Here is a 13,008-nt window from a genome sequence, read left to right on the forward strand (position 1 = left end):
TTCTGCATATTAGTCACCCCCTATGGTAGGTCCAAGGGCAGGGTGCATTGAAGGTAAAAGGTAGGACATGCCCTGATGGTGTGGCATGTCCTAATAGTGAATTACAGCCATTTTCGTTGTTTACTATTGCAAGGCTATCTGTTCCCCATAGGCCAGAATGGGCAGTTTGATTATAACATTTTATCATCCAAACTGACTCAGGAAACTGGGTAAAAATTTGATTTTAGTCTGCCTGAACTCAGAATGTTAAAATACTTCTTTTAGTTAAGTTGGCTTTAACATTCTGTGTTTGAAAATACCACTTTTAGAAAGTAGGTAATTTCTTGCCTAACTATCCAAGTCTGCCTCTGCTAGGTTGTGTATTCCTTCTCTGGAGTTTGAGTGACAGGGACTGGAGGATTACAGGAGACAGGGTGAGTCAGCATAAGACTGAATAGACCCATCTGCATGTAGAGTGAGGGGTGGGGAGCACCTGGGACCTGAATAGGGCTGTGCCTGCCTTCCACAATGCTGGCTCCACCTCCTGTGGTGCGTCTGATGTCCCTGGCCCACACTGTCAAAGGAAAGAAGGAGTCTTGTCAACAAAGTGCTCCAGGACTGCACAGAACTGGTTTGGACTAGCCACAGACACTCTCTGCCTTCAGAGAACAAATAGATTAGGTGTATAAAAGAGGGGACCCAGACCCCAGAAATTTAGATCACTTTTGGGAAACAAGAAGACCCTTTGCTAAGGAGAGGAACCAGAGAGAAACTGAAGGAGGAGGCTATCCTTAAGCTGAGTGCTGTTTGGGGGATTGGCCTGCAGTGGTTGCCTGACTGCCAAAGAAAGGGGAAAGGAACTTTGTGCTACTTTCATCAACTTGTAAAGGATCTCCAAGGGCTTGGAAATGGATCTTGCCTCCTGCTGAAGTCTCAGGGATACCAGACTTCACTAACCAGCTTCCCTGAAATCCTTTGCTGGGAATTTGAAGTGCCTGCTGTTGTGCTGGGCCTTCTGAGAGACTGTGTGTTGCAGGGAGCTGGAAGCGCGACTCGTGAAGAAGAAGCGTGTCGCCGCCGCTGTCGTCCCATCACTGAGTAAGGTTGCCGCCGTTGTCGCATCGAAGCGCCACGCATCACCGGAGAAGAGTGTCGCCGCCGCTGTCGTCTCATCACTGAGTAAGGGTGTCGCCGCTGGAACCGTCACATCACCGGAGAAGCGCGGATCAGAAGCTTCGCAGAGTCGCTACACTGCCGTTGTGTGTGCACGCATCACCCCTTCGTTGTCGCATCAAGGAGAAGACGCCATTTTTATTGAATTGCACCGGATCGGCATCGCGGTGCTGCGAGTCGCATCGCCACAGAAGCACAGTAAGAAACAGACGCATCCCCTCCCCTCCGGTAAGGAACCAACGCATCACCGTCCCCTGCGCATCAGTTGGGAACTGACACATCACCTCCCCCGGAGTAAGGAACTGACGTATCCCCGTTCTTGCGTGTAAGGAACCGACGGATCACCTTCCCTGCAACTTTTTGCTTGTATCACGTTACGCATCCAAGGGTGCATTGAATGTATCGCATTTACCATCTAAAGTGAACTAAGCTAATTCTACCATTCTAAAGTACAGTATTGTGGATTTCTGTCGTTTGTGGTCTTGTGTTAAGTCTATATAAAAATACTTATTTTTATAATACAACTTGTGTGGTGTCCATCTGTAGTGTTGTCACTGGGTTACTGTATGTGTTCACAAATGCTTAACACACTGCCTCTGAGAAAAGCCTGTCTGCTTGTGCCAAGCTACCAAGGAGATGAGCAGGGATTATTTTAGGAGTGTACCCTCTTACCCTGACTAGACGCAAGGGTCCCTACTTGGTCAAAGAGACCTAACTCTGCCAACTAGAGACCCCCAAATCTAACAATCACCATAATGGGAACACCAAAAACAGTTCCTGCACGGCATGGGCATGTTTTGCCCCCCTGCATGCATCCAACGGCACATGGACAACATGTGGCCGTGTAGGGCCCCCTTTGTTTCAGGACCACCAGCCTTTTTATGGAGGAAAGACCTCCATGACACTGCTAGTGGTCCTGAAACACATAATATGCATGGCGGTGCCGCAGCGACACCACCAGCATATTACTGAGCCCCTGACCGCCGTGCAACTGGCAGGGAACAGTGGTTCCCTGGAGGCTGCAGTGTTGCAATGGTGGTCTGACCACCCAACTCGTAATGGGGCGGTCTGACCGCCGGTGCGGCGGTGGCTAGACTGCCACCATCGCGCCCCCGCGAGTCAGGCGGTCCTTGGTCCGCCAGACTCGTAATTAGGCCTATAGTGAGGAATCTAGAAGATGTACCCCAGCCTTCAATGTAAATACTCTTCCATGTTTTAAAAGACACAAAGAAAATTGAAGCTGTAATAAGCACTATACCAAAGTTGATTTTTAACAGGTATTTACCGTATTAAAAAATGCAAAATGCCTGCCCTATGATTTGATTCTAGCAAATAGATGACCTTGAAAACCACACAGAGTATGATTCCTTTTTTTGAAATATCAACATGCAGCTTACAGCAGCTAATTTAAATCGGTACTGGACAATTCAGTTATGTAGCAAACAGAAAAATAAACAAAGTCCATTTTAACTTTGGCAGCAATGTGATTTTTTTTTTTTTGTTTGCTTTTCGTCTAGGTAAATGAGACGCACATAATATTTCAACATCACCTTCAAAATACGTACGACCCAGACATCGTTATTACAAGAGGGGACTTTTCACTAATATGGCAGTGTGTTTACCTCCGTGACGCAATTCTCACCGTTTACGATGGGGCGTTTACACCTATTAGGTGAGTCAAAAAGTTTTCTTGCTATGCATATGTAGCTGCAGAATGCGTTTCAAGGCATTTTGAAAGCTTTTTCCTCTAAACGGGTGAGCATAAAAGTTCATGCACATCATGGGTGCATTGTGCAGAGCTGAGTACCAAATACTTGCAGTATTAACCTGTCCGAGAATACAAGGGTGAGCCGATTCACCAGAACCCCGACTATGACTTTTAGGGTGTGTACATGTTTGGGGTGAATGTCTTAGTACACAGAGCAACCTTGTTACAAGCAGAGGACTTGAAAGCCTCTCTGCACTACATAGTTACTCATTCGCAAGCACAGCCTCGCAGAAATAGTCAAGACTTACATTGCCCCAAAGATCAATTTTCAGTTTTTTGCCTTTAAAAGAACCAGTGGATGGGGAATTTTATTTGGGAATCTTGTGATAGTAACATTTTACTACCCTCCTCCCCTGGAAAAGGGGTACATATTTGATGCTATTTACTTGCACCTATAGTTGGGTTCATCATAAGCTGCAATCTAGTATTGCTATGCAGTGATTGGGAATTTGTTTTTTCACTGCTGTGACTTAAGGTCGGGGGGAAGGAGCTTCGTTTGCCTCTTCTCTTCCACCTTAGGAGTGAAAAATGGGGTTTCATATTGTGGATGGGCAGCTGCTAATCTGCCATATACTTCAGGTCTTGAGAGACCCCATTGAGAGCAGGAATGGTGGGAGGAGACCTGTTGTCTCCATGTATTTCCACAATTCCCCCACCAAACTGAGGAAGGTGCAGGAATGGTGGTAGAGTATGTGGTGCCACCAAATGTTACTTCTCATGCACCTGAAAGAACAGTACTGATCCATGCAAACATGTGTGCTGACAGCAACTCCAACAGTCTTTTCAATCACAGGGCCTGATGTCTCACTGACCGATAAAAGCACAGCCCTGAGAAAGGAAGGGAAAGCCAAAGAGATGAAGATAAGTATGCAGCAGGGTAATTGATTTAAATAATTTCTCCCTAATACTCATTGGCACAACTGTCTATTTAAGCTATGAAAATAAGGAATTAATGCTTTAATAAGCTGTTATTAGCGGTTTCAACAATGTTTGGTACTTTCCAGAATTGTAGTATTAAAGGTAGACCGACTATTTTAAATAACTAGCAGCTAATTGTAAAGTTAATTGAATTCTTATACTAATGTCACACTGCTATATTAGAAATGACATATTATTTGAATAAAATATAATTAATTTGTGTGTTGATCTACGGCCACAAACCATCTCTCTCCTGGATCCATTGGAGCTAATTCATTCAGGTTTTAGGTCTCGCCTAAGCCATCGCGTTAGCACACTGCACTCAATGCAACATACACTACAAATACCACTCAGTGCCACATAGTTACACGCCACATAATTACACTGCACTCAATGCAACATACTCAAAATACCTCTCTGTGCCACATAATTACACGCCACATAATTACACTGCACTCAATGCAACACACACTCCAAATACCACTCAGTGCCACATAATTACACTCTACTGAATGCAACACACACTCCACACAATACCACTCAGTGCCACATAATTATATGTTACATAATTATACTGTACTCAATGCAACATACACTCCAAACATTACCACTCAGTGCCACACAATTACACGCATCACAATTACACTCTACTGAATGCAACACACACTCCACACAATACCACTCAGTGCCACATAAGTATATACTACATAATTACACTGCGCTCAATGCAACATACACTCCAGATGATGCAAGGAGGGGTAGAGCAGGAAAGAGTCTAGAAAGGGTTATTTTGGCGATCATAGTAGTGGTATGGAGTTTGGGATAAACGAGAGAGTGGAAGTAGAGGATATATTGATAGATCTATAGGATGCGAGATAGGGTAGTGCATTAGAAGGAGTAGTAGAAAGAAGTTTGAGATGAGTCAGAAGGTTGGGCTAGAAGATGTATTGAGTGAAGTATAGGCTGAGAAATAGGCTAGTGCATTGGAAATGCTAAATTAGAAGAAAGTGATAAATATATAGATCCATAAGTACATTGAAAGTATATAGATACAAAAAGGAAGTAAGTATATTTAGATTAAATATATTGATAGAGGCACAGGATGAGAAATAGGGTAGTGCATTGGATATGCTTTTTCAGGAGAAAAGTAACAGACACACAGATCCAAGTACACGGAAGGTACGTAGATGCACAATGGAAGTATGTACATCAAAGATGATTTTTATTTATTGATGAATATTATTTTTTTTATTTTTTTTATTTTCTCTTAACAACATAATTATTTTACATGTTTTATAAAGTAATACACAAAGATAGGTACATATCTATAGTGAAAACAAATGCTTATATACAGAGGGATATGCTGTAAATTTCTGTTTCCGTATGGTGCTTATGTGGGGAAGAGCCAGATCTTGAATAGTTTTCTGAAGATAAGGTGGTTGTCGGTGGATCTTATGTTGGGGGGTAAAGAGTTCCATAGTTTGGCTGCTTGAACAGAGAAGGATGTGCCACCCATGGTTTTTTTCTTGTATGGTGGGATTTTGAGGCGAGATGCTCCTTTAGAGCGGAGGTTCCTTTGTTGAATATGTTTGGTGATTTTATTCCTGATGAAGAGTGGTCCTATTCCATGTATTGCTTTGTGGGTAATTCAAAGCAGCTTGAACGTGGATCTTCTGGCAACCGGTAACCAATGCAGGGCTTTCAAGGCAAGGGAGATGTGGTCTCGTGGTTTGATATGCAAGAGTAGTCTGGCAGCCGAGTTCTGAATCCGTTGTAGTCTTTTCATGGTCGTTAAAGGTGATCCGTGGTAGAGGCTATTGGCATAATCGAGTTTGGATAGAACAAGGGAGATGGTAGCTTGGATCTTGTGTGGAAATCCCAAATGAGGGAAAATTTGTCGTAGCGTTTTTATAGTAGCAAAGCTTGATCTTGCTAGTTTATCCATTTGGAAATTTTGTATCGGTGAGAAGGTCGTAGATGTGATGCTTGTTTTCAGAGAAGGATCGAGCATTTATTAGTAGACAGTGTAGAGAGTGGCCTTTGGTGATAGTGGGACTTTGTTTTGTAGAAGAGTGATCAGTATTGTGTGGGTGTGTAGCAGGTGTGCTTTTAGTGCTGGTATTAGCTGTATTAGGATAGCAATTGTGTAGCTGTTCTTTATCGTGTTCCTCATCCAGCATGCTAAGAATACATTTTGATGGGTCTGCAAGTGTATGTGTTGGAGATGGTGTTTGAGAATGAGTTGGAGTGCTGTGTTGCTTTTGTGGTGTAACATTGTTGTGAGGTAGACTTGGGGAAGCAAAGTTGTGAGGTGTGGCATGTTGCTTATATTTTTAGCGTGTGTTAAAGGCGGAAGGTGTATGAGTCAGGGGAGGTAGTGCAGTCATGTTGTAATGTTCTAAATTGTCCAATGGATGAGAGGCGGTTAGAAGAGAGGTGCCGTATTGCTGTATCTGTGTTAGGTGTGGTGGACGATTGGAGTTTGTTCCTTTGTGTGCTTTGAAAGGTAGGTATATGTATGTATTTTGTGATGGTAAGTATTATGAGGTGTTGCTCTCTGAAGATCTTGTTGTGTTGGTGTGTGTGATATGTTTTGCTTTTGAGGTGTGGTGAAAAGGGGTGCTGATGTATATGTTTCCTGCACCTGATTTGGTTGTGTAGTATTGTTTGTGAGAGGAGGTTGTGACGTAGAGGGGGTGGTGATGTGTTTATGAGTAAAGTGTATGTTGTGTGTAGGAGGGAATGAAGTAGAGGTGAGAGTGTTTATCTTAGACTGGTTTGTTTCAAGAGTTACAAAGTGTGGTGGTGTGCAGTGTGTGTGTTGTGTGTTAGTGTTATTATGGTAGAAGGGAGAGGAGGGTGTTTGTTGGACAACTGATGGAAGGATCGTTATATGTTTGTTAGTGATAAAAGGTGGACTGTTAGGTGTAATTACAGCAGGGAGAGTGTGTCTGAGTGGGATGTAGTTATGTATAGTGTTGATTGGCGTTGTGTTAGTGTTGAGTGTATTGGTTAATGGTATAGGATAGAGTTGTGTACTGCTTGAGGGTGATGGTGGATATGTGTGGTAGTTGGGATAGTAGGGTGTGTAGATGTGGTTTGGTTGGGTTGGTGGTGCATGCTGGTACATTAACCTGTGCATAGTGTTGTGCGTGGTGTATATTTGGTGTGAGTGTGTTGCTCTGTTTGTGGTTGTGGATGGTGTGGGCTGGGTATTGTTAAAGGAGAGAAAGGGCAGCATTTCTGGCCCTAGTCCCGACCAGTCTCGAACAGGCTCAAACAGGCAACTACCCTTGTCCTCTCCGCCCTTAACAGGCTCAAACAGGCAACTACCCTTGTCCTCTCCGCCCTTAACAGACTCAAACAGGCAACTACCCTTGTCCTCTCCGCCCTGAACAGGCTCAAACAGGCAATTACCCTTGTCCTCTCCGCCGTTAGCCTCGACGCCCGAGCTGAGATGCCCTAAGCCTGGCCTTTTTTGTAGCGCTAATAATCAGGCGCCTCCTTCAGCCAATGGGAACCCTAGCCCTAACACTATCCAATCACAACACTAGCCCTAACATCTAGAACCAATAGGAGACCAGGACCTTGTAGCCCATCTTAGCCCTAGTCCAAGCACCCAATCAGTTCAAAAACCCTGATCTCTGCGTCCAATAAAGGCCTTAGCCCTACCACTAGTCCCAACCCAAGTCCAAGCAGCCAATGGTACAGGTAGCCCTAGTCCCTTCTTCCAATAGAAAGCCTAACCCTACTCTTAGTCCCACAATGGGTCCAACAACCAATCACACCAGAAGCCCTAAATAGCTACTTCCAATTAAAGGACTAACCCAGCCCTAGTCCCACCCTACTCCCAACAACCAATAACATAGGAAGCCCTAGTCCCTACTTCCAATAGAAATCCTAACCCTAGCTCTAGTCCCAACCCTACAATGATTTACTCACAGACCGAGAAACCAATCAGAACCCTCAAATACCCAACCAATGAGGACATTAACCCTAACCCAATAGAAACACTAGATACAACCACCAATCAGTGTACACGTGCCAACCACTAGCAGACCATATAAGGTCCCAGCGACCTCAGACAAGGGTTGCTGGCCAGGTAGTTGGAAGCTGCTTCTCCTGTTCAGAATCTCCTAAGAGACAGGCAGGCTCAATCCACAACTTTGGACATCTGCAGGTAAAGGCTTCACTAACTCGAAATTAACAATACTGTTTGAAGAAAGCTTTACTCCCCCTGCTGGCCAAAAAACGAAGTGCACAGGCCCCAGTAAATACAGTTTAAACAGCTCACAGAAGCACCCTCTGATGTAGAACAATCCCTGTTGCGGGGGGGGGGGCAGGGGGGCTGGCCTCACTGGCTTGTGAGCACAAAATGGTGGCTGGGAGTGCACTGTTTTAGCACACAGGTCTAAGCACAGAGCAAAGGAGAAATTTGGAGGGAAAACAGATTTGTCACCAAGGAATGAGAGGGACAAACTACAGAGGTTGGACTGCAAATCCCACAATTCAACACACTAAATGGAGGCAATCAAGGGCAGGGAAATACCACTCAGTGCCACATAATTACACGCCACATAATTACACTGCACTCATTGCAACATACACTCCAAGTACCAACCAAACACACACAATCACACACACAATCACACACACAATCACACACACAATCACACACACAATCACACACACAATCACACACACAACCACACACAACCACACACCCACAACCACACACCCACAACCACACACAACAACCACACACAACAACCACACACAACAACCACACACAACAACCACACACAACAACCACACATACATCCACACACAACAACCACACACAACCACGCACACAACCACGCGCACACAACCACGTGCACACACACAACCACACACAACCACACACAACCACACACAACCACACACAACCACACACACACAACCACACACACACAACCACACACACACAACCACACACACACACAACCACACACACACAACCACACACACAACCACAACCACACATACAACCACAACCACACATACAACCACAGCCCCACATACAACCACAGCCCCACATACAACCGCACATACAATCACACACACATCACACACACATCACACACACATCACACACACAAAACCACACACCACCACACACAGCCACACACATAATCACACACACACCCACAATCACACCCACACACACAACCACACACACACACAACCACACACACAACCACACACACACAACCACACACACACACACAACCACACACACAACCACACACACACACACACACACAACCACACACACAACCACACACACAACCACACACACAACCACACACACAACCACACGTACAACCACACGTACAACCACACGTACAACCACACATACAACCACACATACAACCACACATACAACCACACATACAACCACACATACAACCACACATACAACCACACATACAATATCACACATACAATATCACACACAAAACCACACACACAAAACCACACACAACCACACTGTCAGTGCACACTTTCACCAGGCACAGACACCATCAGTCATCAGTGCACGCTTTCACTGGGCACAAACACCACCAGCCGTCAATGCACGCTTTCACTGGACACAAACACCACCAGCCTTCAGTGCACGCTTCCACCAGGCACACACCACCAGACATCAGTGCAAGCTTTCACTAGGCGCACACACACCACCGGCCGTCAGTGCACGCTTTCACCAGGCACACACACACCACCGGCCGTCAGTGCACACTTTCACCAGGCACACACACACCACCAGTCGTCAGTGCACGCTTTCACCAGACACATACCACCAACCGTCAGTGCACGCTTTCACCAGGCACACACACCACCAGCCATCAGTGCACACTTCCACCAGGCACACACACCACCAGCCAGCAGTGCACACTTCCACCAGGCACACACACCACCAGCCATCAGTGCACAATTTCTACAGGCACACACCACCATCCATCAGTGCACACATCAATTGTTAACGCATCCACAATTTACTATTGTAGCAATCGCAGTATGGCGCACTTTACTTTTAAACATATTCATCTAAAGCGCAGCATGCCACCATTGCTAAAAAATATTTAAAAAACATTTTTGGGCCTACAATTTATAAACTTTTGTTGCAATATTTAGCAATGTCAATAGCTCAAACTTAATTAATGTGAGACCTATTGCATTGCAAATGCGTGTTCATTGTTGTCTTTGCTACGTGGATGAGATGTTTGGATCATGCTCTGATTCAGGGTGGTCTAAATCTTTGCAACACACCATTTCACCAGAAATAGTTTGGAAGATTTATCATTGGTAAATTTTCAGACATTTGCTGCTAAGCCCACAGTGCTGGAGGCCATTTATTTAATCCAATTTTAACAATGAGGGGGGTAAAAATCAGAGCTGCTATGTATGAAAGGATGGATGCTTATAATGATGGCTAAAATTTAGGCGAGATAGTGACCATAGTTAGTAAAACTCTGAACTTCTCGGGCAGTGGCAACTGACTCATCGTAAGACCCCTGCTGGGCTAAACAGATTCACTAATTTGTTCAGCTATCAAAAGAGGATATTTACAAAGTACGAAATGGCTCTTTGAGTACAATGAAGGCTTTGATTTTGAACCCACCACAGTTTTCCCAGTGCAAAATATATCCTATTTAAATACAGATGATAAGTTACCATTTCATTTCATAGCACCCACTTCCAGCAGCAGTGTTCAAGTGTACAGCAGCTAACTAAGTACAGAGCTACACAAAGCCAAATCCTTTGATAATTTCCTGGCTGATTTAAGTCCTGGAATGAGCACAAAGTAATGGTATTATCTATATTGATTGGCATAAGGATGGAGATTGATGTTGGAGAGTGGAAGCATTAAAATGTCTTGATGTGTAGGTAACATTTGATACAGACGATCACCCACCCAGCACCTTCCGTATACAAGATTGAGTACAGATGTAAAATGGATCAGTTCTACTTGTCAGATAGGTATCCAATCAGCAGCTCTTCCTCTTTTTAGGTTTTAGCCAAGTCCCACGAGAATAATCTGTCTTTTAACTACCTAATGATTTTTTTTTATGTGTTGCTGACACCCAGATATTTGTTAACCTGAACTGTATATCTTACACATCATCAGCATCTTGCTCTGAGGGTACTTTTTGTTTGTATTTCACCTATCAATGACCAGTGGGTGGATGTCAACCAATGTTTCTAAACCTAATTCCAGCATAATGGAGGCCTTGCTTCTGAAGTATACCCTCCTCTCGATGACCCCAGAAAGGGTAGTTACTAGTAACTAATCACTGTTTTTATAAGCTGAAAACACAAACAATTTATTTCCCAGTTGTTGAGTTTAAGGACACCAAGATGGTGAAGAAGAAATTTGTACATTCACGTCTCCATTATGGCCACATTCTTTAATTGGAAGTCCCTGCTAAGACTATACACATACTATCATTTGGTTTGAATACCATGGCTTTTTTGTATCACTTGGTTTGCCCTAAAAACGGCAGGGTATGCCCAGACGTGGGTCCCTTGTTCACTTTGCCACTGGATTCAAGATAGCCTGGCTGATGAGGGTTATGAACCCGAAACGGGTCCCAGGATGCTTGTTTCCTGGTCCAAGGAAGACATGGCTTGGCAGTTCGGGCTGGACTGTTCCCATGAGGCACAGGGTCAGCCTGATTTTCATATGGCCATGTCTGAACTGGGGTGGTGGAGTGAGTTAAAGAATGATGATGGATTAAACCCAGATCAGTTGACTGGGGGTGAGTGTTTGATTTGCTCAAACGCTCCACCCATCATCCCCTTTGGTATCGCTATGGCTTTTTTGTAAGGCTGGGATTGCAGACATTTTATTGTGATTCCCTTGCGGTGGCAACTTTGGTCTGATTTGTGCCTGTGGGTGGACTGAGGAACACTGTGGAGACAGCAGAGGTGCAAGGGAATGTCAGCGGGGTGCTTCGCGATGTACACAGCTGAACGTGGACATGCATACAAACTGTCGCAGATGAGAAGAGTGGCAACAGGAAACCACTGGAGGAATTAGAGGTGATAGAGCCTTGAGCAAAAATCTTATGAGCAGCACCTGCCCAATGTGGCCCGGAACGGACCGCAGTTCATGGACCCTGGAGGATTCTGCATTCTTTGGGGCTATTGCAACACTTTAGAACCTCCATCAGCAACATACCATGGGTCTTCAACTCCACAGGTCTTTGTGGATAAAATGGAAAAAATGACAAAAATGAGGAATAATGAAGATGTCTTTTTAGATTCCATCTCCTGTCTGATCAGACTAACTGTCAGGCTCCGCCTTCTTATCTCTTCGGGGCTGTGCTGAATGACCTATAACTTACCCTACACAACTTCCCCAGAGCCTGAAGTTGTAAACACAGGCGACTAGGACAGTCCCGCAGGGGAAGGAAAGGAAGGGGACAGCGGGGAGGGAGATCTGAAACGAGAATGACAGACAGTTAGAATACACCCCCGCACCTCCTCATGTGAACCTCCCACTTTCTTTCCTTTCTCTTATGTTAGGGTGGCACCCCTACCTGCAAAGGAAAATACGGTGGACCTGAAACCTAGGAGAAGAGACTCGGGGCGATGCCAGGGTGTTGCAACCAACTGTGGAGGAAGACACAATAAATATCATGTAATTCACATTCCCATGTGGGCTGAACTTACGTACAAACAATCCTTATGCATACCAAACACTGTTTGTTTTCGTTCCTGAAGATGCAACAATCCCTCTGGTTTAAAACCGCTACCTCGTTTCTCCTGTGTAGGGATGAAATAAAGCACAAAACAACGTGAAGACTCCTCATAAGGTTCAGGGGTCAAGAGGATAAATATCCCAATGGGTTCTGTCGAACCTATACAGTTTCCGTCTTCCACGGGCGTCTAATGACTCTTAGACGACCATGCAACTAAGTGTCACAGTATATATGCCGGGAAGCAGTCTGAGCCCAAACCACTCTCCAAGGTTGTTCGGCACCAAATAGTGCCTTGTCTTAGGTTTCTCCCTGCAATGAGACGACAAGGTCTTGTCTCTTCCAACAGGGAGATTAGGTCAGAACCTATAAAGAGACTTGGAAATGCCCCAATAACTCGCTAACAACGAGTTTCAGCTTGAAGCG

The 13,008-nt window shown here is 44.7% G+C and overlaps 1 protein-coding gene across 3 annotated transcripts in view; it reads left to right on the plus strand.

Moving 5' to 3' along the window:
- Positions 1-13,008, plus strand: part of LOC144821473 (uncharacterized) — a 616,628-nt gene that overhangs the window by 423,835 nt on the left and 179,785 nt on the right. For all 3 annotated transcript variants that reach the window (XM_078678562.1, XM_078678582.1, XM_078678572.1), the window contains one exon: positions 2,670-2,824. In XM_078678562.1, the coding sequence (XP_078534688.1) occupies positions 2,670-2,824 (155 nt within the window). The remainder of the gene's footprint in view (positions 1-2,669; positions 2,825-13,008) is intronic.

This window comes from Lissotriton helveticus, chromosome 1_1 (assembly GCF_964261635.1).
Source record: "Lissotriton helveticus chromosome 1_1, aLisHel1.1, whole genome shotgun sequence".
Lineage (NCBI taxonomy): Eukaryota > Metazoa > Chordata > Amphibia > Caudata > Salamandridae > Lissotriton > Lissotriton helveticus.